The sequence below is a fragment of the Saimiri boliviensis genome, chromosome 7, assembly GCF_048565385.1.
Source record: "Saimiri boliviensis isolate mSaiBol1 chromosome 7, mSaiBol1.pri, whole genome shotgun sequence".
Lineage (NCBI taxonomy): Eukaryota > Metazoa > Chordata > Mammalia > Primates > Cebidae > Saimiri > Saimiri boliviensis.
In genome coordinates this window covers 8,336,487-8,362,127 of record NC_133455.1, presented here as the reverse complement: position 1 = coordinate 8,362,127, position 25,641 = coordinate 8,336,487, and the positions used below count along the sequence as shown (strand labels likewise).

The 25,641-nt window shown below is 60.0% G+C and overlaps 1 protein-coding gene across 32 annotated transcripts in view; it reads right to left on the bottom strand.

Annotated features, from left to right (window-relative positions):
• Positions 1-25,641, bottom strand: part of NCOR2 (nuclear receptor corepressor 2) — a 243,319-nt gene that overhangs the window by 143,071 nt on the left and 74,607 nt on the right. For all 32 annotated transcript variants that reach the window (XM_074402040.1, XM_074402038.1, XM_074402057.1 and 29 more), the window contains 4 exons: positions 23,177-23,389; positions 14,517-14,644; positions 11,629-11,806; positions 1,429-1,608 (listed from right to left, as the gene is read on the bottom strand). In XM_074402040.1, the coding sequence (XP_074258141.1) occupies positions 1,429-1,608; positions 11,629-11,806; positions 14,517-14,644; positions 23,177-23,281 (591 nt within the window). In that variant the 5' untranslated portion in view covers positions 23,282-23,389. The remainder of the gene's footprint in view (positions 1-1,428; positions 1,609-11,628; positions 11,807-14,516; positions 14,645-23,176; positions 23,390-25,641) is intronic.

Here is a 25,641-nt window from a genome sequence, read left to right as displayed (position 1 = left end):
AAGAGAAGGAGAGGACCACTGTCTAATGAAGCTGGGCCTATATTAATTCAAATAATGAAGCCACCACTGGGGTGATGAGACAGATCAGCAACTGGCAAAATTTCTCTTTTTGGTGAGATGGGGTCTCACTCTGTCGCCCAGGGTGGAGTGCAGTGGTGTGATCACGGCTTATGCAGCCTAAACCTCCTGGGCTCAGGCATTCCTGCCTCAGACTGAGTAGCTGTGACCACAGACATGCACCGCCACACCTGGCTAATGTTTTAAATTATTTGTAGAGACGGGGTCTCACTATGTTGCCCACGCTGGTCTCAAACTCCTGGGCTCAAGTGATCCTCCAGTCTCAGCCTCCCAAAGTGCTGGGATTACAGGCATGAGCCACCGTGCCCGGCCCAAAGCTTTTCTTTAAAGGCCTAAATAGCAAATATTTTTGACTTTGCAGGCCACACAGGTCTCTGTTGTGATGACTTAACTCTGCCAATATGGCTTTGTGCCACATATGGAGATACACAGACAGGTCGTCGTAGCTGTGCCCATAAAACTTTATTTACAAAAACCAGCAGCAGCTAGAATTGGCTGGATTGGCTGAACCCAGAATACAGGAGGGTTGGGGTACATCTTCCTGTACAAAGCTGAGGGTGGCCCCTTGGTATCAGGGACATCAGAGCAGAGACCTGAATGATACCAGGGAGTGAACCATGAAGAGCTGGGAAAAGGCAGATTATCAAGGAATTGTATATTAACCCAAATACTCAAAACAAAATTATAAAAAGAATGTTACAAATATTTACATCAGATTTTTCTCGTGTTTTGTGTGGTTTCAACAGTGACAATGCAGATTTATTTTTAATCTTGAGGTCTTGCTTCCTCTTCTATAAGCTGTCCATTTTACAGGCAAGGAAACCGAGGCTCCAGATATGAAGGTTCTGGGGCCACACGGCTGGTGAGGTGCAGTCAGGAGGCCGGGGCTATTTCCCCACATCGCAGATAAGGAAAGGGAAGCACCGAGAAGGGACTGCTCACCCACACTGCCGGGTGCTGGGAAAAACAGGATCTGAACCTGGACGACCTGGCTGGAAATCCTGAACTCTCACCCAGCATGCCCGTGCTGCCTAACGCCGCAGCCTGTGTGGCTATGGAAAGGCACATTTAGTGTGTATATTCAACAAAATTTAAAACTCCGTTCCTCAGTTGCAGTAGGCACATTTCAAATGCTCAACAGTGGAACGTGGCTATCGCAGATACAGTGTTTCCATCATGGCAGAAAGTTCTGTGGACGGTGCTCCTGTCCAATAAACGTACAGGGCATAAAAACCAGTGAGCACCTGGGAATTGGAAAGGGCCTTGCTTAGCGTATGTCGTGACAGCGCCATCACTGCTGCTAGAATGGAGGCTCACAGCCAACACTGCCCATCCCCTGCCCATTCACACCTGCTTCTTCTTCAGCTTAGAGATCTGCTGCTCCACCATGGTGATCTCTCGGTCCACGCGGTCCATGTTCTGGATCAGCTCCTCCTTGGACAGCCGCGGAGGCACCAGCTCTAGCTCAGGGTCGGCATGTGGGGGGCTGGGGGGAGACACCGGTTCCAGCTTGCCAGTCAGGTTACGGTCCTGTGGCAGAGAAAAACGGGCATGGAGTCAGCACAGGGAATACCCCTAGTCCGTAATGCCCTGTGATGTTTAATGCGGAGTGTCAACTTGATTGGATTGAAGGATGCAAAGTAGTGATCCTGGGTGTCTGTGAGCTGGGGAGGCAGACCCACCCTTAATCTGGGTGGACACCATCTAATCAGCTGCCAGCAAATACAAAGCAGGCAGAAGAACGTGAAAAGGTGAGACTGGCCCAGCCTCCCAGCCTACACCTTTCTCCCATGCCGGGTGCTTCCCGACCTTGAACACCGGACTCCAAGGTCTTCAGCTTTGGGACTTGGACTGGCTTCCTTGCTCCTCAGCTTGCAGACGGCCTCTTGTGAGACCTTGTGATCGTGTGAATAAATACTCTTTAATAAACTCTCGTGTGTGTGTGTGGGGGGGGGGGGTGTTAGTTCTACCCCTCTAGAGGATCCTGACTGATACAGCTGCTAACTCTTTGCCTGCTGCCATCCATGTAAGACATGACTTGCTCCTCCCTGCCTTCTGCCATGACTGTGAGCCCTCCACAGCCACATGGAACTGTCCAATTAAACCTGTTTCTTTTTTAAATTGCTCAGTCTTGGGTATGTCTTTATCAAGCAGCATGAAGTGGACTAATACACGCCCCCTCCACAGTTCACCCCAGTTTCCGTCCCTGACTCCAGGCCCAGAGGACTGGACAGCTGTCAGGAAAGTCCCACCTGTTCAAGGATGCCATCCCCATCCCAGCCGTTACCCATTCTCCAAAGGTCAGAGTCCCTTACAGCCTCCAGATGCAGTTCAAACACTCCGGCTACACAGACCGTTTCCCGGCCTCTCCTTGAGTTGTGAAGTCCAACTCCCTGTTCCCGTCACACACGTCTCTTCCTGCACTCACTGCATCTGTGTGCTCCCCACCAGCGCAAGGAACCCAGACCCACAGCCTCCATTTCCCCAAGGCCTGGTCTCTACGGACCCTCTGCAAACACCCGTTCCTGAAGCACAGCCCAAACACGCGGGTCCCAGAACCATGCAGCCAGCACACACGCGGCTCTGCAGACAACATGTACCCCAAACACATGGAAAAGCCACAAGGACAGGCGACAGATTAGCTACCAGGAGTGATCCAGGCAGCAGGGCAGAAGAGGGTATTTTCCCTTTCTTCTTTTTGTTTGCCCGTGTGTGTTCTGATTTTCTTCATGGAGTTACCCTTTGTGAAATACAGCTGTTGATGAAAACGTGCTCACGACGAAGGCAGCCTGCATTCAGTTGTCGGCGGACGCCTTCCCCCCACCCGCTACAGCCTGCTGCACCCAGGCAGTGCTGGCAGCATTCTCAGGATCAGGTCACACAAAAAAAAACCAGTCCCCGCTGTGCAGCCCTGGGTTCAAATCCCAGCCCCCTGCGCCACTCTACAGTTCCGTGACCTCAAGCAGATCATTCAGCCGCTCCCTGCCTCAGCTTCTTCATCTGTGCAATGGGGAGAACAGTTCGCACCTCCCAGGTCCTTGCGAGTCTTGAATGAGTTAATGGCTCCGAGCCTGGCGTGCCGTGAGCCTCAATAAATGCTGGCTGGGATGGTCCCCCCTACCCGGGCTCCAGGAACCCAGATCCCGCCCCGTGCCACCCTCAGGGCCAGGCCGGCAGCTGCTGGCAGACGAGGCCCGGAGCAGCGCCAGGCCACCACCTCCCCGCCCCTGCGGCAGCTGCACCCAGAGGACACAGGGTGCATTATTCCCAGGACAACTGCAGCCCGGGGGCCACCGGGTGCCCCCACCTCGGGACTCGCAGAGGCGGCATCATCCTCTGTCCACTCCTCCATCCTCAGGGCCTCCTTCCTCCCCTCAACCCATAGAGCCCCAGCAAGGCCACAGGGGCCAGGAGTCTTGGGGTCACACCAGGTTTGCCTCTGGCCTCTGTTACCGTCTGAGACGTGGGGATAAGGACAGCAGGCACCTGGACCACCTGGGGCTCCCTCCACACGTGTGGACTTCTCGGGAGAAATGCAGACAAGCGCTCGTATGCCTCAGTCGCCCAACGCAGTCCTCCCTGCTCCTCAGGCCACCTCCCCCGGGGACTCAGCGCATCCCAGAGCTCCCCACGCCCCACGAAGCGGACCCCACAGCAGCCCTCAGACAGGGTTGCTGCTTCGTCTCCATTAGAGGAGGAAACCGGGAGCCTGGATGCCAGAGGCCCTTGCACTTTCCTATAAAGGGCCAGATGGTAAAAACATCTCGAGTTTTGAGGGCCACGAGGTCTGCCTCCTCTGCTTGCCCCTGCCACTGTATTGCAAAAGCAGCCACAGATGATGGGCACTGAATGGCCGTGGCTGTTTGCCAATAAAACTTTATTTACAAAAACAGGCTGAGGGCCAGGTTTGGAGCTTGCTGGAGTTTGCTGGCCTCCTGTTCTAAGCAACTCACAAGTCTTAATCCATGTAACTGCCACAACCACCGTGGGAAGTGGGATCACTGTCTGACAACATGCCGAAGGCACTCAGCACCCTACCTTGGAAGGTGCTGGAAGCGGGAGGCTGCAGGGGTGCCCACATCAGAAATGGGGTCCCGGCCACACATCTGTTCATCCCACAGAACCACGGGGCTGAGCCTAAGCGCCAAAGCAGCACCCCTTCCAGGGACCCAGAGTGCAGGACCTCCAGAAATTAAAGGCAGAAACGTGTGGAAGAGAAAAAGTTCCCGGAAAAAGCCTCGGCAGTGTGTGTGCATGTACCAGGGGTGTGGGTTCGCTGCTCCCCAGCAGGAGCGCAGACAGGGCCACAGGCGCCTGACCCCACCCACAGCAAGCCACGGACAGCTCATGCATCTGGCACCCCCAGGCCTTTGCACAGGCTGGCTCTGCTGCCCCAAGTGCCCAACACCCCTTCTGTGCCAACTGACGTCAGACCCGTGTCCCAATGCCACCACCCAGCCCCTCATTGCGGTCCACCTCGGGGGCTTGGCTGGTCTCTCTCTGCAGCCCATGTCATTTCCTGAGGTTCTTAAGACAAACTGTAGCAGCAAGCATTGGCACCCAGAAGCCGGCGGCACTACCAGTGGCAAGAAACATCTCTGCTATCCTATCTCCGTGCTTCTAACCGGACCAAGAAGAGAGAAAACCCAGCAAGGACGAGGATGTGGAAGGGGGGCTCTGGGGGCCGGGCCACCCTAAAACTGTGGGAGCAAACCACTCATCCAACCTGGGAATAATGCTCCAAAGCCACATTAACCAAAAGTGAGTTTCCATCCCCAGGGCTAACGGGCAGCACCAGGAGCAGAAGAGGCAGCTGGCAACCACTTTTGACGCTTGGAAAAGCTGCTGGAAACTTCCTTCCTTTAAACTCTCCACGGACAACAGCTGTTGTCTTTAACAGGTTCTTCTTCCATATTCGGGTTTAGCTTTGATTCACAGCAAAACTGCACAAGTCAGTCCATCACCTGATAAACAGATAAATAAAACATGGCATATCCATACAATGCCACGTGAAGGGCCAGGCATGGAGGCCGAGGCAGGAGGAGTGCTTGAGCCCGGGAGTTCAAGACCAGCCTGGGCAACATAGCAAGATCCCATCTTTTTTATTTTTTAAAGGATTGAAGCACTGACCCAGGCCGCTGAGTGAAAGCAGCCAGACATAAGAGGCTGCAGAGTGTACGATTCCATGCACATGAAATGTCCAGAAGAGGCAAATCCATACGGATCGACAGCAACGAGTGTTTGCCAGGAAAAAGGAGGAGGGGTAGTAAGGAGTAATACGGCTTGGCTGTGTCCCCACCCAAATCTCATCCTGAGTAATATGGCTTGGCTGTGTCCCCACCCAAATCTCATCCTGAACTGCAGTTCCCATAATCCCCGCGTGTCGTGGGAGAGGCCAAGGGGAGGTCATTCAATCATGAGGGCGGTTTCCCCACATCCTGTTCTCGGGACAGTTCTCACGAGACCCGGTTTTGTAAGGGCCTTTCCCCACGATTGCTCCGCACGTCTCCTTGCTGCTGCCATGTGAAGACGGACGTGTTTGCTTCGCCTTCCATCAGGACTGTAAGTTTCCCGAGGCCTCCCCAGCCGTGCTGAACTGTAAGTCCGTTAAACCTTTTTCTATTATAAATTACCCAGTCTCGGGCATGTGTTTATTCAGTGTGAGAACAGACTAATACAGGGAGCGACTGATTAGTGATTAGTATGGAGTTCTCCCTTTGGGGAGATGAGAATGTTCTGGAACTCGATAGAGGTGACAGCTGCACAACACTGTAAATGTCCGACAAGCCAATGAACTGTTACTTTGACATGGTTACTTTTACGTGAACCAGCCCTCAACTGAAAAATTAGAGGCAGACCCGGGCTGCCAGGATCGCTTCCCCGGTGCCAGGTTTCCCGGATCGGGGGCTGCAGGAGCCTGGCGGTCAGGCCTGCAGGCACAGTCGCGATGACTGTCCACCTTCCCACCCAACCAAAGCCAAGGGAAGCAAAACAACAAACTAATACACCCGCACAAGTTGCCAGGGCGCAGCTGGCACTGTTTAGCAGATGCCCCTGCTGTGAAACTTCACGCCAATGTGAAGGAGAAAAGTCTATCATGCAAAACCGAAGACACAAAAGCAGAAAAGCCCTGCAGCTCCCCTCAGCCAGCTCAGGAAAAATCGGGCCCAGCTGCATGCCCTCCCAGTCTACCCCCTACTCCAGCCATAGTGACAGCTTCCAGGACAGGCACGGGCCCGCTCATGGTGAGAAGCAAAAGCAGTTTGGGGCTAGAAATGTGGAGAGAAGGTGGGAGACTGCTCTCTTTTTGCTGGCCTTGAACCTGGGAAGAGGAACGCCTGGAGTCACCAGCTTCCTTCCTGCTAACACACCAAGACCCCATGAAAGACGGCAGAGCCAAGATGAAAACAGACAGGTTCTCAGGACATCGTTTCACCCAGATCAAGCTGTACCTGAAGCTAACAAACCTGGACTTCAGTTATGTGAGCTTCTGTCCCCGTTAGGGATTTTCAGAGATGGTGCTATTTGTGATAATTCTAAAGTCCCCAAAACAAAGTTCGGTGAATTCCCAAGGAAGTCTTGGATGCCACAGAACTCCAGAAGCCGAGGGGCAGAGAAGCATCAGAAGACAGGAACGCGGCAGGGCAGAGGGGCGAACAGAAAAATCCCAACGAATTCCTGCCTCAGGCACCCAGCCGAATTCCACACGGCAGACGCAGACGCTTCTGGGCACACTCTCCCAGGCACGGTCCCTTGCTCACACTTTCCAAATATCTTCACAGCCCGGAGCAATTACGGCGGCCAGGCTGGCTGGGCCCCAGCACCAACCCTGTCACACCCCCCACCTTGTGGTCCAAGCAGAGAGGAGAAAGAGAGACACAGAGACAAAGACAGACAAAGAAGTCGAGAAACAGAAACGGACACGGATAGAGACAGAGAGAAATAGACAGCAAGACAGACACGTGGTGACAGAGACACAGAGAACGAGACAGAGAGACAGAGACGCAGACGGAGACAGACACGGAGACTAAGAGACATCCCAGCGGGCGCACCGCAGGCAGAGGGATTCCTGACACGGGGGAAAGCCAGGCAGGCAGAAAGAACCGCAGAGCAGCGGTAAGGGACAGAGACCGTCCGAACCCACAGGCCCGAGGGCGCGGCCATGCTGGAGAGGCTGGCAGGCAGCAGACAGCCCCAGGGCCTGCTCCCTGCGCAGACACAGAACACACACATGGGGGACAACAGCCCACTCGGGTTGGTCACCCTCCAAGACTGGGCCCTGAGCTGCCTATACATACACACACACACACACACACACACCACACAGATACACCACAGACACACGCGCGCACACACACACACACACACCCCGCGCACACACCACAGACACACACACACACACCAAAGATACACACAGACACCACACAGACACACACACTTGCACACACATGCACACATACACCACACAGACACCACACACACACACAGCACACACACACACCACACAGATACACCACAGACACACGCGCGCGCGTGCGCGCGCGCACACACACACACACACACACACACACACACACACAGACACCACACGCACACCCTGACCTGCTATCCATCCAGGCCTCTCCCAGGAGGCTGAGCTAAAACTCTCTCCTGCCTCTGTGACAATAACAACAACAACAGAGGACAGAGCGGCTTCCAGTGCTAACGGGAGTCCTGGGCAGAGGGAGGAGGGCACCTGCCAGGGAGACCAGAGGGGGCCCAGAGCAGCGGGTCAGCCTGGACGCAGGCCTGGGGTGCACTCCCAGCTGCCTGAGCCTGAATCCTGTTCCCCCTCGTTCGGCTCACTCAGCTGGGGCCTTCTACAAAAGCGGGTACCGACCCAGCCTCCTGGGGCTGGGAAGAGACCAGGGAATGACACAGGCTGGCCGCGGCGTGACTCAGTGAACGTCACCTGCCGTCACTGTCAGCATTCTTGCCACCTGCACACCAGCCTCCCGATAAAGGACCTGTCTTACCCCAAGTCCACCATTCAATCCCATCGGCCTCCTCGGGCAGAGAAGGGGACCCTGCAGGCCTGAGTGGGCCACCTCCCTCCCCTGCCTGGCTCCCAGTGCCCACCGCCACCCCCACTCCTGCTGCAGAAGGAGGATCGCCTTTGCCCAGAGGCTGCTAAGGAGTTTCGGGTGCCCCAGGGCCGTGCAGGGAGGAGCCTGCCACACAGCTGGCCAGGCACCCGGCCGCGACAGTATGAGGACACCACCCGGCCACGGTCCCCACCCCAGCCTGGGCAGTCAGACATGGTTGGGCAGCTGAGTGACCCTGGGGGACAGAAGCCTCTGGGGCCACTGCCTGCGGTCTCCCCAGCAGCCCTGCCACCGGCGTCCTCTGTGGAAGCTGGAAAGAGAAAGCGCCTCCACCCTGAGCTGCCCTGAGCTTTACTAAAGCCACAAACTCCCACGGCAGCCCACTCCCACGGCAGCGCACTCCCACGGCAGCCCGCTCCCACGGCAGCGCACTCCCACGGCAGCCCACTCCCACGGCAGCGCACTCCCACGGCAGCATACCACAGGTGCCTAATCTCTGCACAGCCTCCCCCTGCCACTGTCGAGTTCCACTTTCTGTTTGAAAGAGGAGTAAAATCAATGGGCCGTGCAGGGCACTGGGGGCGTGGCAGGCCCGAGGCTGGACACACACACGTGGGAAGCGTCGCTCTCCAGCCAAGAGGGCCTCGGGCCAAGCACCCCCAGGTACCCTTGTCCGGCGGTGGGATGTGAGTTTCTGCAATGAACTGACAGCTCACAGGGCCCCGGACTCCAGGGGAGAAGGGGAAGGAGCGGGGGCAGATGGGGTGGGGGGTGGGGAAGCAAGGAGATGGGGGGATGAATGGATGTGGGAGGGGCCAGGCCGCTGGCGGGAGAGGGAGGCAGGCAGAACCCGTGGGTGAGGGTAGCTCTGAGGTGGGGGAGGGGTGAGTAAGGACAGATGGCCACAGGCAGACGCAGACGGGCTGGGCGCAGCTGGGCAGCTCTGCGGTAGGGCAGGAGCCGCCGTGGATGAGCAGGGACAGGTGACAAGAGGAAGGAAGCAGGGGGTGAAGGAGAGTGAGCAGGACAGGGGGGCTGTTTGGGTGGAAAGAAAGGGAGGGAAGTCGGAGGGAGATGGAGGTGAGAAAGGAGGGAGGAGGGGCAGGAGGGACGCGATGGAAGGGCGGGCCTGGGTAGGGGCAGAGATGCTGGCTCGGGTCCCCAAGGGGGCAGGGCCCGAAGGAGAAGCCCCAGACTCAAGGGCAGGGGCCCAAGCCCCAAGTCGCAGAGACCCTGTTCACGTCACCAGGGATGCTGTGGTTGAATCCTACACCCCAGGAAGATGAGGCGGAGCTGCAGCCTCAGCCATGAGCGGCCTCGAGGGTCCTCACAGGGCTGGCCACAGGTCTCCCTGCCACACAGACCCTGGGGGGCAGCCTCGACTCGAAGGAGGCGGGGAAGGAGGAATGCGCCTTAGGGGTGGGGCGCTCCTGAGGGGTGGGTGCGCCAGCCGAGGGCAGAGCCAGCACAAAGCCCCCAGGCAGGAATGTGCCTGGCGTGTTTGTGGAACTCCAGAGTGGCCTGGGAGGCTGTACCTGACAGGTTGAGAGGACTGCAGGGAGATGAGCTCAGGGAGGTGATGGGGCTGGATCATGCCAGACCTGCAGGCCATGACAAGGAATTTTGGCTTTTTCCTGCTGCAGACAAGAGCCACGGATGGTTTGGGAGCACAGGGGGACACATGGGGGGACACCCCCCGGGTGACACAGGTGTCTGCCTTTACAAGAGCCCTCTGGCTGCTGCTTGGAGGAAAAACTGACGGGGAAAGAGGGAGGCCCAGCAGGGAGATCCGGGAGGAGGCCGCCAGGGGGGAGGCCGCCAGGGAGGAGGCCACTGCAACGTTCCCAGCGAGCAATGAGGAGCTCAGGTGGCCTCAGGTGTGGGCTGGAGGCTGGAACTGGGATATCTTAGGGCAGAGATGTCAGAATCTGCTGATGGGCAGGAGAACAGGGAGGCAGCCAGGGAGGAGGCAGCCAGGGAGGAGGCAGCCAAGGGGGAGGCCGAGTGGCAGCAAAGACGTGGCTGCGTCCGCCCGGGAGGCTCCGGAGCAGGCTCTCGGGAGTTCAGTAACTGACCACCTTCCTGTGACAACTTGGTGAGGGAAGTGGGTGTGGGGGGTGCCCCAGCAGCAGGAGGCCAAGCCAACCAACGCCCCCGCAGACACCCCAGCCCCTCCCTGCCCTGCCCAACAGGCAACCCTGAGGGCACCTGGCAGGTGTGCAGATGGCGGGCCACAGCCATGCAGAGCAGGAGGGGTGCCCCGCCATCCCAGCCCAATCCCACCCCAGGGACGTCCCAGGGACATCCATGCGGCACCCTCTCTCCCCAGCGGAAGGCCGAGTGTGGCCCTGCAGCCAGGCCACCACCCATGCAAGCTCCTGGGTGCCAAGTGGCTCCCACGCACGGGGCCCACAGCCGAGCCCTCTACGCAGATGACCAGGTGACACCCTGCACACAAGCCCCCAGATCGGCGAGGAACAAACGGGGCTCGGAGACGCACAAGGCCAGCACAGCCGTGGAGATGGGGGTGGTGGAAGTCATGCCTGGGCCCCCTGAGGGCAGATGGTGGAGGGCCCTGGGATGGGTGAGTGCCCCGGTGAGGCCTGGGGCCACCTGCAATGCCAGGTAGCCCCACGTGGAGAGGCAGACGAGCCTAAAGTCGTCTGGCTCCCCCTGCCCAAAGCTCAGCCATGGTCCCTCAGGCCTGGTGGCTGCAGACTCGACCCGGCCAGCCTGGTGCCACGTGGCGCCCTGAGGAGTAGCCAGCCTGGGCAGTGGAAAGGGACTTTGTTGCTCTAGGGATCAGGCCATGTCCTAACCAAGCGCCACCCCTTTAGTGCTAAGCCAGCTTTGCCCACCTCACTCTGGGGAACTCTGGGTCTCCCCTCCCTGCCCCTTAAGAATCCAGAAGCCCCAGGGGCCTGGCAGAGCCCTGAACTGAACGCCTCACAGGCCAGGGTTCGAGGCCCAGGGGGCTGCCTGGTATGTAGGGCTGGAGGCAGGGGTCACTGAGCCCCCTGTTCCAAGCAAGCACAGAACCAAGCCACCACCCTCAGTGAAGCTCTCGGAATGTGCTAAAAGCTGAACATAGACCACAGGACGGTCCTGACCCCCATCAGAGGGCAGCTCTCTGCTCCTCAGCGCCCCCGGCCCTCCCCTCTCAGCTCTCCCTCCCTTACTCCAGCCGCCCCCGACCACACGCCTGTGCCTGCCCCAGGGCCTTTGCACTTGCTGCTCGGCCCCGCGGAACACTTTCCCCACTTCTTCCCACGCTCAGGCAACTCCAGAGAGACCTGCTGTCTGCCCTCCTCCTGCCACCCAGCTCCGGGCACCCAGTGCTCGCCCACCTCCAAGCCTCTGCCCAAGCTAGCCCTCCCTGCACACCCACCCGCCACCTCCCACCTGGCCCAACCAGCAGCAGCAGCTCAGGCAGCGGAGGAGCTCCCGGCTGGGGGCCCGGGCTTACCTTGGTGAGGTCCTCGGACCGCCCAGGCTGCCCCGCGGCCAGCAGGGGTGACGGTCGCAGCAGGGGGTCGGGCAGCAGCTCCAGCCGGGGGCGCTTGCTTTCAATGAACTCCATCTCTGACTTGCCCAGCTCGGGCAGGTATGAGTGGGACTCTGGCCGCAGGTGGAGCTCCTGGGACCTGTGGGAGGGGAGGCAGGCGGCGTCACAGGGAGAATGCGGCTCTGAGAACGCCCGGGGTCCGACCGCCTCGCGCCGAGCCCCTACTCGCGCCGCGCTCCGTGTGGTCCTGCGGGAAGGTGCTCACGGAAGCCCACCTCCCACGGCCCCACAGCAGGGCAGCACCGCAATTCGGCACTGCCTTCCTTCAGGTCCGCGCTCACCGAGGACATGTACAGGGAGGGAGGGCGCCACAGCGGCACTGCAATGCCCCAGAGGGACTGTCCCTCCCTCGCCACTCAGGGCAGTCCGTGCACCAGCCCACCGTCCCCACCTGGGGCTGGGTACAAATGCGGAATCCTCAGCCCCACCCGAGACCTACTGAGTCGGGCTCCGCATCTTAGCAAGATCCCCGGGGGTTCACAGGCACGGCCCATCTGGGAGACACTGTGGGCCTAACGCAGACAACAGCACCCGTGACACCATTTCCCTCCTACCCACGCGCGCAGACATCGCCGCCGATCGCAGAACTCCTCCCGTAGAACCGGGCCCCGCCACCTCTCAACTCAGCCCAGCAGCCCGGACTCCGCACTGACAGGCCCTCCTGAACCCTCCTCCGAAGTGTGCCCACAGAGTGCGTGGCCTTGCCTAACTTGGCACACCCCACAGAGCTGGGACTCCTGGCCTCCACCTCTCGGGCTCCAGCCATCACCCACCATCAAGAGCCTGACCGTGGCCCTTGCTAAAATGTTTTTCCCAGAGGCTGAGCAGGGAATGCATGGCCATTCCCCTCCTGCACGGGCCCTGCCTGGCCTGGTCCTCGCTGACCCCCCCACCCCGCCGCTGCACTCCTGCCCCAGGGCCTTCGCACCTGCTGGGCTCCGCCTGGAGCATTGGGGCTGCAGGCCCCCCATGTGGGCTCCTCCTCTTCAAGTTTTGGTGCAGATGGAGACTCCCTGCCCAGGCCAGACCCCACCTCACCCGCCCGTCTGCCCTCTCTCCACTGCCCTGCCCGTGTGCTTGGTGGCCACAGGTGTTTCCTGGCCACCCCCCACCCCCACCCCAGAATGAGGCAGGGCGGTTCACCTGTCTTGCTCGTGGCTGCCCCCAGGGACTGGCACACAGTTAGGCGTTCAATCAGTGCCTGTAGACTGACTGAATGCTGCCAACTGCAGCCTGGGCTGGGGCTGTGTTGCTGCTCCCATGGGGGCGAGGCTGCCACCTCTCTATGCACACCTCCCTGGCGGGTCCTCAAGTCCTTGTCCCGCCAAAGCTGGGCCCCAAGACACCCCCTCTTCATGGCCCAGAACCTAGGGCTTTGCCATCATGAGGTGCTTGCTTGGCAAGAGCGCATGGTGGTGTTTTCACTTAAACACGACAGAGGCGCCACGGTGGCCGGAGAGACATACTCCCAAATTCATGGCCGCTGGAACCTCAAAATGAGACCTTCTTTGGACCTAGGGTCACTGACATGGAATTAAGATGAGGCCATCCTGGATTAGGACAACTGCGGTCCTTGTAGCAGGACCAGGGACACAGGGACAGATGAGGAGGCGGCCGTGGGAGACAGGCGCAGGCGGAGGCCGAGATCGGAGCGAGCAGCCACAGCCAGGGGACACCCGGGGCCATCAGAAGCTGGTAGGACAGAAAAGCGTCCTCCCCTCGAGCGTTCCGAGGGGCGTGGCCCTGCAGATGCTCTGAATTCAGATCCCGGGAATGCACTTCTGTGGCTTGAAGCCACCCAGTTTGTGGCACGTGGTGACAGCAGCCCCAGGAAACCAATCCCGGCACCAAAGGCTGCCTCGGCCTCCCTCCTCCTCCAGACGCCAGCGCACACCCGGTCCAGCAGCCCCGCCTGCCCCGGGGGACCAGCCGTGGCCCTGGGACGCCTCTGTGGTGTCGTGAAGGGCTGGGGCCTGGGGCCCGGGGCCCCGAGTTCTAGTCCTGGCTGAGTAAACGAGGGCCCACCCCTCAACCTGGCAGTCTCAGCTGCTCCATCTGAGAAACGGGCGCAATGCCCCACCCCTCAGGGTCTCCAGCAGGAGTTTCTGGAGACGGCGGCAGAAAGAACGTGGCCTAAAATGTGTGCACGGAGAGCTGGCTCCGGCCCCAGCCCTGGCCCTCCCCTGGCTGTAGTTCCCCAACTGCCCTCCCGACCTCCCTCCCACCCCCCCACCTCCCTCCCACCCCCCCACCGCCCCCACCTCCCTCCCACCCCCCCACCGCCCCCACCTCCCTCCCACCCCCCCACCGCCCCCACCTCCCTCCCACCCCCCCACCTCCCTCCCACCCCGCACCTGGCTTTCCACTCTCCTCCCACCTGGAGTAGGGAAAGCACAGCTGGCCCAGCACAGGCACACACCGGAGAGCGTCCCCTGCCAGCTGGAGAAGACGGAGGAATGGAGGGGAGGGGAGGGGTCCCGGGGCACCGGGTGTGGACTTGAACCTTCCCACAGTGGCCCAGCCCTGCTGCTGCCCAGCTCGGTGGTCCCCCCTCCTGCCCAAACCCACAGAGGCCACCGAAGGTCCAAGCCGAGGGCCACATGGCTCTTCCCTGCTGGTCCCCATCCTCAGCCCGAGTCACGGCCACACCGGGTCGAGGGTGAGCCCGCGGCCCCGCACCCCCTCTTTCACAGGCCCCTTCGTGCCCCTGCTCCGCCACGGGCCTCTGCTTCTCTACCCGAGACGGAGCCCCCGCGCCCAGGACGCAGAGGCAGCGCGCCTCTCCTCACCGTTCATTCCCAGGCTGGAACTCGGACAGCAGGGACGGCCTCCGCCGCTGGGGCTGGATGATGGAGCCGGGCGACAGGTGGGAGGCGTAGTCGCGGGCGTGGTGCTGGTAGTCCAGGAGCCCGACGTCCTGCGGGAGGGAGCAGAGGAGCAGTGAGTGCCAGTGGGCTCGGGCATGGCGGGGCAAGGCCGTGCACACCTCTCTCCTGCCCTGGGCAGACAAGCCCACAGCCCCACAGGGAACTTCAGCGACCGACTGGCCAGAGGCTACCCCTGGGCCGAAGCCAAGGAGGAGAAGGGACACAGCCGGCTGAACGGCCCCGGGCTGCGCCCTTCCCACACAGCCTCTCGGGGACCCACGATCACGCCCACCTTCCAGATGAGACCGCCGAGCCTGCAAGGGCTGACGGGCCGTCCGAGGCCACAGGCTGCTGCAGGCCTGGAACCATCCACCTGCAAAACCCGTTCCGGCCACGCTGGCATTGATGGGGGGCCAGGCAGAGGAGAGGGGCTGTCTCCACTTTACCCTCCCCCCCATGCCACCCCTGTCAGGCAGTGGGCCCCTCTGGCCTGAGGAGCTGAAGCTCGGAAATGCGGCCCTGGGAAGGCGGGACTGCAGACGCGTACGCGCAGCACGGTGTGCGACACAGACGCGCGGGCAGCAGCCACAACCAGAAACAGGCGAAACTGAAGCGCCCCGTCCTTGGCGGGGAAGTGACGCCCACGAGAGGGAACGAGGCTCTGGCCCCACTCACCGGGGGAAGGATGCACGGTGGCAATGATGGTGGCAAACACTGACTGCCAGTGAGGCCAAGGCCAGGTTTCAGAACCAAGCACCCCCTGACCCCACGCCTATCCCGCAGGGAAGGCTCTGTCCCAGCCAGGAGGGTAAGCCTCAGGCAAAGCTGCCTCCTTTAATACCACGCCACCCTCCATGTGACAAAGACTCTCCTTGCCCCCACCTGAGTCAAGCTCCTCCGACCCATCCTCTCTGCACGGGGCCTCGACCCTGGCCTTGCGGGGCTCTGCTCCGCTGCGGGAATCCTGCTAAGTCGGTTCAGAGGAGCCCCCCACCCTCAAGCGCTCCTCAGAGTCATCTTCCAGCCACTGACCCTCCCTCCGCACGCGGCTGTGAGGCCCCAGCTGTCTTGGCACGATCTGGAGCGGAGCCCAGACTCTCTCCCCGATTGTGACAGTCCTGACACTGATAGCACAATTGTCCCGCAAAACGAATTCCTACTTAACAAGCGTCCAGATACTTTTTTTTTTAACACATTATTTGTTATCTTTGGTGGGGCGGGGGCTCGACATCAACAAATCAGATACATCCCGATCACCAAATACGCTCAGATTTGAGAAACATTAAACTGTGTTTTAAAAAAACAAAACACCAACAAAAACAAATGAACAAAAAGTAACAGTAACAAGCCTCTCAAACAAAACGAGCCGGGGTTCACGCCTGCGCCAATCCCGATCAGTTAGTTCTGTCGGCCTGGAACACTCAGCTTTGCTGTCTGCAGCAATCAGCTAGTGATGTCTGACACAGGTACGGCTTCAGAGAGTAAAGTCACCTTTAGAGCAGGTGACTTCGTTTCTTCTTGGCACCTTTTTAAACTTTGCCCAATTTTCCATAAAAGTCTAGTCATTCTTTTGTTGTCTGGCTTTTAACAAAGCAGTTATTTTTTGCAAAGAGAATCAGACAGTGCCAGGTAGGTGTGATGGCGCTGCAGACCCAACGAAATCCGCATCTAGAGCCGGGCCCGGGCCAGGGAGGATGAGGGAGGGGGACCCACGGGGACCCAGCAGCCTCAGAAGCTGGAAACAGGGAAGGGACCTCCCTGGGCAGTCCGACGTAGATACCAAGAGCTGTAAGGCCTCCAACAGAAGGTATGTCTTTGTTATTTGAACCCTCTGGGCCTCAGTTTCTCCTCTTTGAAATGGGTGTCCAGCCCAGATCAAAGGAGGCCTGCGCCTCCTACACTCAATTCCCTCACCTCTCCGAGGGGCTTCCCCCAAGGCTGAGGGCAGCCTCTGGAAGGCAGCAAAGGCATGCGCCTCCTCCCGAATCCCACCCTGTCTAGCACAAGACGCCAGGTGCTCCCAGGGGAGGAGAAGGGAGAAGACAGGGACTGGAGGAAAGGAGCGGAGGAGGCCACTGGGCGGACGACGACACAGCTGCCAGGCAGAGACCTCGCCACACACACAGAGGTGTGAGAAGAACGCATCAAGCCTCACAGACTGCCAGGAGGACCCGCTCCACCCAGCTCGCCCACACCGAGACCAAGTGGGCAGAGAGGCAGGGCAGACGGTCCCGTCCCTGGGGAGAGGGCCTCGGCCAGATGGCGCCCACAGCCACCAACTGTGGTGGAGGAGGCCCCAGGCCTCTGCATGGACCCTTTGCCTCAGTTTCCCAATTTAGGAGATCCTCCGAGGAGCATCTTAGGGGCTGTTTACGCCCAGAAGGTGTGGGCATTTTGTCACCGGACCCTAAACCCCGGGAGGCCCAGGGTCCGCAAGGGCCCCCACCACCGGGCTTGAAGCAGGTCACCAGGGTTAAGCCCAAGGACTCCCCCAACGAGAGTGCCCGGAAGCTCTAGGGGAAGGCAAGACTTGGGGAGACCCCACAAGAGAAACTGAAACTGACCCAAGGTGGGCCTGGTGGGGGGGGGTCCCATGAGCTGGAATACACTCCAGCTGGAAACCACCCACCATGCCTCCGAGCAGGAGAGCTCCCCACACGAAACGGTAATCATAAGAAACAACAATAATAATACCCCACAGTAATAAACTGCCTACTGTGTGCACCTGCAGCTAAATGCTTTAACTATATTAATTAATTTCATCCATACAGCAACCCTGTAAGGGGGTATTACAAGTAGCCCCACATAAAGATGAAAAACAGAAGCACAGAGAGGGTACGTGGCTTGTCCAAGTCACACAGCAATAAGGGGATACGTTCTGAAAAGCAAGGCGAAAGCTAAGCTGACTTTCTGAGGAGGGACAAGAGGGGACAGGTCCCAGACTCTGAACCTGTCTCTCGAGGACAACAGCGAACCTGACTCGCAGAGAGGGAGCCGGACCCAGCTGCTCAGAAAGGGAGGCAGGAAAACGCAGGTGATGTCCCCGCCGCCCCCCGCCCCCCACCGCCTCGGAGGGCTTCTCCCCGGCCAGGGCACCTCTGAAGCTGGAAATCAGGGCCACCAATAAATCAATAAATTACACCTTTAAAACTCCTGGGGAAAGTGGCATGCCCCCTGGAAAAGCCATGCGCCCAGGAGGGAATCCCAGCTGGTGCCTCCTTGGCTGGGCCCCGAGGGTGGAGAGGAGTGGCTGGAAACAGCGAGGAGAAAGGGGTTAGAGTCCAGGGGATGTCTGAGCGCCGGCTGTGAGAAGCGCCTTGGCGGGACAGGAGTGCCCTCTCTGCCCCCGATAGAGCTCCCGACTCCGGAAGGAGCCCTGCTTACTGGGGTGCTCCTTAGGAGCGCCTTCATCTGCACCTATCAACTAACTCCATCCTCACAATCTTAAAACCATCCTTGCTCAACTGATGGGGAAACTGAGGCACGGGGTGGTAAGGCTACTTGCCCCAGATTTCACAGCTAGGACATCACTGGAGCAGGACGTTCATACAAGCAGTCTGGCTCCAGAAGGGGATGTTTGGGGCTGCACACTGAAAGCAAAGGAGAATTCAGCCTGGTCCTAGACTCTGGATTCATGGGTCTCTTCTGGAATGATGGCAGCTACTGTCAAGAGAACACCCACCTCAGGACCTTTGCACATGCTCTTCCTGCTGCCTGGAACATTCCTCAGCCAGATTCCCACATGCCTGGCCCTCTCCCTCGCTCCAAGTTCAGCTCCAAAGGCAGCTTCTCAGTGAGGGCCCTCCCTGCCCCTCTACTTAAATCTGGGCTCCCCCAACCTTCCTCTCGTCTCCTTCCTAGATGGCCTTTCTCCATGAGGAGGTCAGTGCCCTGAGACAGGCATACACACCCGTTCTGTTCACAGCTATACTGCGAGAGCCCAGAAGAGGATGGGTACGAGACGCCTGCTAAGTATCTGCCAGATGGAGGGAGAGAGGGAGGGAGGGATAGATGGATCTCCCAGCATGGGAGTTCCCACCAGCCTCTCTTTTGAGGGCCACATCATCCCTCCACAGCCTCTTAAAAGCCATCACCAAGCACCAGGAACTAAGCTGGAAGCGGGGCCATGAAGCTAACAGAGGGACCCCTAACTCAGGGCACTCAGGACACTATAAAGCCTCCCACAGTCGTCTCTCCCAGAGAACCCCATGCACCCACTTGCCCCGGCCTGGCCCAGGCAATCTCTGGGGTCTGGGAGTCTTGGTGCAGGGCAGTCCTGCTCCACCAGAAGTCTGCGACTTCGCCAGTTCCAACAAGGTGGGCACAGAACATGACGGCGTGCAGACCCCTGGCATCCAAGGGCATGACCAGCTCTGATGCCACCAGACCGGGCCTGGCTGAGCCCCTGCATCTGTGCAATGGGACCCCGGATCGATCTCTGACAAACTGGAAATGAAACAGATCGGTCCTTCCCACACAGAATCTGATAAGTGCTCATCTAGGTCAAGAGTCAGCACACTAGGGCCCAACGCCAAAGCGGGCCGGCCAGCGGTATCCAGTGACATGGCGCAGGCCACGCCCACTCCCTTACTCCTGGCCCAGCAGCTTCCACACCGCAGGGGCCTGGAAGAGGGGTAGCCCAAAATGCCTGAAATATTTACACCGAAGGTGTGCTTACCCCTGCCCTAGGGGCAAAGCCCAAAGTGGACCACCAGGGTGAGACAGGAGGCTACAAAGGTGATGTTGTAATAACAGCATCATTCTCACATAATTGATCATATCAAATGTCTGCTTACTCGGTCCCTACCCCGTTTGAAGGGCTCTGCATCTATCAACTAATTCCATCCTCACAATCTTAAAACCACCCTTGCTCAACTGATGACGAAACTGAGGCACAGGGCGGTAAGGCCACCTGCTCTGGGTTTCACAGCTAGGATACCACTGGGGCAGGACATAAACGCAAGCAATATGGCCCCAGAACCGGTGCTATGAACCATGCTTCAATACTGCAGTACAGAGAGGTTAAGTAACTTGCTCAAGGCCACACAGCAGAAAGGGGTCACGCTGGGATTCCGACTCCATGTCCCTGCTTTTAACTGCATTCAATTCAGCCCAAGGTCTGGAGGAGCTCAAGAGCATTCAGGGGTCCCAGAGGACTTGAAGAAGAAGGCAGAATCAAACTGGGCCACAGGAAGCCCTAAAGGAGGCCAGGAAAGGAGGATGCGTGGCTTTCTGGGAAAACAACAGTTGTGAGCATTTTGTTACTGGACCCGCAACCCTGGAGACCCTCAGTTCCCCACCCTGAGAGAGACCCATGGGGTCCTGCTGCTGTCATGAAGGGAAGCTGGGCCTGAGGATGGAGGGAACGGGGCACAGAGGGGTGCGGCAGGTGGGAAGGGGACCGGGGTGATGCCCACAGAGCCCTGGAGCGTGGCCGAGGCTGCGGCAGGGAACCCAGGGGCTTCCCATGGTCTCGGGGGTCAGGCCTCTGTCTGCGAGCACTCCCTAAGGGAAGCCTCCCGTTTGCACTGGGAGCCACCCGGCAGCAGCCCACTGAGGACGCAGAGCAGAGCACGGGCAGAGGCGGCGGCTTCCACGGCCTGTGCCATCCAGCTCGGGCTCCACATCCACGGTCCTGTGGTCCCCACGGGGAAGAGGCCCTGCTCGAGTCTCCTGCCACCCCTCCAGGAGGAAAGAGATGACCACCCCGGGCTTGCTTCGTGCCGACTCCACCACCGATGTGCAGACCCCCCAGGACACCGGTACTGCAGGGGGGGAAACTGAGGCTGTTCCGCGTGGCTGTAAGCGGCTCAGTGCCACTCGGCAAACTGGACATGGAGGGGGATTCGAAGCCACCCTGAGGTTCCTGCAGGCTGCAGGGAAGGCCGGTTTCCCATGCCTGCAGTGCCAGGAAGAAGACTCTCCAGCCGGGAGAGCCAATCCCAGGAGGCAAGCCTGTCGGGAGTGTGTGTGCGGGTGACCTGAATCCGGGGTCACTGAGGCGGCCCCTGGATCCCAGCAGACCGGCCTCAGTTACTGCAGAAGGAACCAGGACCGCCAGGTTCCCACCACCGACTGTCCCTCACCCAGGGGATCTGTCTCTCCGTGGCTCGATTTCCCCTTTCTCTGTTCCATCTTCCCAGGATCGAGGAGCTCAGGAAGAGGGTGGCATCTTTCCGACTGGGTCTTGCCAATTAAAAGGACAGGAAGGGTGTGGAGGCCGAGGGGCTGCCAAGGAGGGGCCTCGAGATCACAGCCCCCAGCTCACCTGCGACCCGCAGCAAGAAAGCGGCTCCCCTCCTGCGCCTATGCCCAGGGCAACAGGGCCCTCACCGGACTACCCAGAACTCTTCTTCCTGCCCTTCAAGAGACAAGCAGGGGTCCCTGGTAGGTAGCCCCACCATGAGGCCAGAGGGTTGGATATGGGGCAGCTCCCCCAGAGAGGAGCACACAGGTGGCCCCGGCTGTCCCCACACAAGGACAGAAATGATGGCACCTGTGGCCGCCAGGCTGGGCCCTGCTCGCTCCCTGGCCTCAGGCTCCTGCCTGGAAGAGGCAGTGAGCGCTTGACGCTGTCCGCCGTGTCCTGCGTCACTGATGGCCCAGCAGGAGAAGAATGGGAGGTGTCTAGGGTCAGCCAGTGATCCCAACTGCCCGGAGGAGGGCCCGGCTGGAGCAAAGGGCAGGAGAGGAGGCGGGAGGGCACTGGACCCACAGGAGCCTGAGGATAGGGGCAGGATGGGGGTGGAGGAGAGTGGGGACCGCCGGCAAGACAGGACAAGAAACCACACAGAAGCCAGCAGCCCCCCGGGCAGGCAGGTTCCCCTCCGGCAGCTGCAGGAACAGCAACGAGAGCAAGGAACGGCCCCAGCGAACGGACAGCCCGGGCGGGTCCTGAGCCGGGCACCGTCTTAAGAACGTTCAAAGATCCCCTTTACCCCTCGTGAGAATCTAGGAGACGGGGACTCTCAGTAACCCCACTTCATGTGTGACGAAACTGAGGCCTGAGCTTACGAAACCATGCAGTTTCCCACCCTTCGAAGTATTGTCCCATCCACAAAATACAGAGCGTGACAGTCCCACCCTGGGGTGACGAGGGGACCGGGCACAACCATCCACCCTCAGGGCTCTAAACGGCCTCTGACCGCAGCAGGCACAGCTCATGAGAGCTCGTCTTTTTGCTGGTGGTGACAAAAGACAATGACGACAACAGACAGAATCATTTCCCACCGGGAGCCTACGCTTCAGCCCTGGGCACACAGTAGGTGCTCAATAAATAAAGGCCTGGGGAAGGCTGGGGGTGGGCACAGAGGCTTGGAGCCCCAGTGCCGAGGCAGCCTCCCCACAGAGGGATCGCACCTGAGGCCTGGGATTTCGGCCCCTGGGCCTCGGCGTTCTCGTCTGCAGAGTGGGATGACAGCGCAAGCCGCTCTGTCATGGGGCTGCTCGGGAGGATGCCGTGACCCTCCCCCCAGGGACTTGCCGCCCTAAGAGGACCCAAAGTGCACCCGCTGACGACAGCTGGCTCTGCAAAGCGTCCCAGGGCCCCAGGCCCACAGGAGGCGACTGTGTCTGGGACTCGCCAAGGCAGGGCCGGGAGCTCACATGCAAACCCTTCTCGCTCGCTGAGGGAAATGTCCTCCCGCACAGCTTGCTCTCTGGCCAGGCAGGACAGACACATGCACGCACACGGGCACCCCCCACGGTGGCCGGCAGAGTCAGCTTCTACTCCAGCTGTGACCTCCAGGCCTCACGCCCCTCACTGAGCAGCCAGAAGGTCACAAAGGGAGGCCCACACTTCTGAACGCCGCTTGGCAAATACCAGAGACATGGTATACAGCAGGCACCCCATAAATGCCAAAGGAACAAAACTGAGGCCCATCGTCCTGGTCTCACTCATGCGGTGAGAAATGAGGCAGGAAACGGAGCCCCCGCTGGGAGGTGGAGCAGGGAGGGGGCGTCTTAGGAGACCCGATGGGAGCACACGCGTGGGCAGGCACCGAGGCCCACCTGCTCCCAGGCAGTCCGTCTGCCGCAGCCACGGGCAGGCCCCCCAGAGACACAGCCCGCGCCCTGGGCCCTGCTGCCAGGGAGGCAGAGACGCGACCTGGGCGACGCCTGCTCATCTCAGAGCCTTGAGCCTCACCACACGCTCGGAACCGGGAGGATCAGGCAGGGAGGGGAGCTATGACCTCTCCGGCCCCGTGGCCCCCCGGAAGCCACTGCCATCCTGCCCAGTCCCGTGGCAGGCTGGGGACGCAGGCGAGGCTGGGCTGCAGGAAAGTGAATAGAGCAGGGCTCCTCTTTCACACGCCGATCCCATGGCCGGTCAAGAGATGGCAGAGCCCAGCTCAGCCTGGCCCTGGCCTCCGTCTTCCCAGCTTTAAAATGGGAGCAAAGATTTTACCATATGCTCTGGAAAAGCTTCAGACACAAGGAGCCTCCTCGGAAGCCTCCCCTCTGTCCTAGAGGCTCAGAGCCACACGGGTCTGGCTCCCAGAAGAAAGGAAAGGGTGGAGACTCAGCAGAATGGAAGGAGGTCTCACGGTGGCCCCAGCAGGCGCACTCACGCGCCCCCTTACCGTGTGCGTCCGGGCGATCTGCACGGGGTAGGAGAGGCCGTGGGGCGGGTAGCGGGGCTCGGTGGCCCTCCACGTCTGCGCCACAGGCTGTGTGGACCCCGACATGGCGGTGGGGGAGGGGCTCCCAGGCCCCGACGTGCTTTCTCTTAATCGCCACCAAGGGTTAAAAGCCGGTCCTCGTCATCGGTTCACGGGCCACCCCGTCACTGGCACCTGCGAGAAAACAAGAAAAGAAAAACAAGATCAGCCTCGGGGCCGCTGGCTCCTCCGTGCACGGGCTCCCGAGGGGTTCCTGTGGTCCTGTGAGGACACACGAGCACCCAGGGGCCCGCCTGGACCTCCTCCATCTGCTGCCACACTCACCTGCCCGCCAGCAGCACAAGGAGACGGGCCTGGCGCCCAAGGTCCCTCAGAGCCGCGCACGCCACGCACGCCACGCACGCCACGCACGGGACCAGCAGCCCCTCCCCACCCAGGCCCTCCCTGCAGGCACAGGCACTCTGCGCTGTCCTCAGCACCACCCAGATGGCTCCCCGCCCCCCTCGGCCCCCCAGCCTCACTCCAAGGCCCCTGGGTTTCTAAGTCCCGGGGCAGAGTTCCTGGAAATCACCTGTCCCAGTGGGGTGGCCAGCAGGGACAGCACATACCGCTGTCCTGGGCAGCAGGGGCCGGGGCCACAGGCCACAGCATGACCCGGGCAAGGCTGTGACCCTGTGCAGGAGGCTGACACCATGACACGGGCAGGACCGGTATGAGGTTGGCCAGACGCAAGCCAGGAGGTGGGATTAGGACACGGAGGGCCGCACCAGGAAGAGCCCAGGGCAGAGTGACAACCCTGGGGCCTGCACCCCTGGGACAAGCGCCCCAAATGGCTCCTGGGCCAGGTATTGGAGCCTTCCATGGGAGAGGATCTATGCACGGCCAAGCCAGATGAATAACGGAAGCGGGCCAGCAGCTTTGCAGATAGAAAAACAGCCCTTCAGCAAAGACACAGCCCAGCCAGGGAGGCACGGGGGCCCCTACTCAGAAGCTGCCTTTGCCAGGAAATCCCTGAGGCCCCTAACGAGGCTCCCCTTCTTCTGCCAGACACGGCCCCATTCTGCCTGCTGGGTTACAACAGGGTCCCATCCCAGACCAAGTCCCCTGCACACTCTCCCTGAACCAGCCCCTCAGAAAAGCTGTGTCTATCAGGTCCAGCCTCACGCAAATACCTCTGCAGCACCCCCACAACTGCACACCTTCCCCCAGAGCTTAGGAAACTGCACCCCGGCACAGGGCCCGGAGCCTGGATGTGGGCCTCTAATGGCAGAGGACTGAGGCTGCATCACATGAGGTCAGGGGTCAGGAGGGAAAACAGTATACCCAGCCCTGCATTTCATCAGAACACCCCCTCTCCTGACCTGAGAGGGTAACGGTCCTTCTTCAAGCAGACACGCCCTGGGGCTTTATGTGGAGGGGCAATGGAGGAAGGTAAAGGTGGGCGGCCCAGGCCCACCCCATCGCTCACTAGTGTAGACTTGACCTTGCCTCCCTTCCCAGGCTCCAGGGATGGTCATGTGACCCAGTCGCGGCCAGAGTCCTGCATGCTCCCAGGCCAGCGACTGGCTCAGGAATGAGCCTGTGACCCAATCAGAGCCAATGAGAATCCACCTTGAGACTTTCGCTGCTGGAGCCACAAGCACAGTGCTCTCTGCCAGGGATCTAAGCTGGGATGGAAGCCTGGAGCCCTGGGGCCAACATCGGCAGGAGCCTGCCTGAGACCCACGCCCCTGGCAGGAAGGCAGCGTGGAAGGGCGGGATGTGTCCCATGACGGCCACGGCCGGAGACAGGCGGAAGCCTGCTCGCTTCATTAGGGGAGCCAGGATGCTCCTCCTGCACGTTTTGTCTTCGGCAGCCCAAGCTGGGTTTCTGTCACGTGCCACCAAGAGGCTCACACAGGGAGAGAAGGAGTAACAGAGGAGGCGACCCTTCAGCTGGCCCCTGTCCATCCTTCAGACACGGAATAGCCGAGGAATTCCAGAGCCAAGCCTGGCACATCCGCCACCACCTCAGCCTGGCACATCCGCCACCACCTCAGCCTGACACATCCGCCACCACCTCAGCGCTGCCTGCTGGCTCTCCCCGCGCGACACAGAATGCACAGCGCAGTTGCTGTGGACGTGCAAACAAGTCCCGCTCCACCATCCTGTGTGGTTTTAGGCAAGTCACTTGCCCTCTCTGAACCTCCAAACACGCCTTGTTCCCTAAACATCAGACATTCATGTGCCACCCTTGCATAGGGACTTTTGGTATGGAGATTACCAAGGCCACGGCCATCTAGCCCCAGGCCTGCTGTGTACTTAAGTTTCTTCAAAGCAAGTCACTGTCATTCAGTTAGGCATAACTTTACTTACACGAGAAGCTTATTACCAGCATAGGTATACAGAAACCCAGTACAACGTGGAATAAACAGGAAGGCATCGGA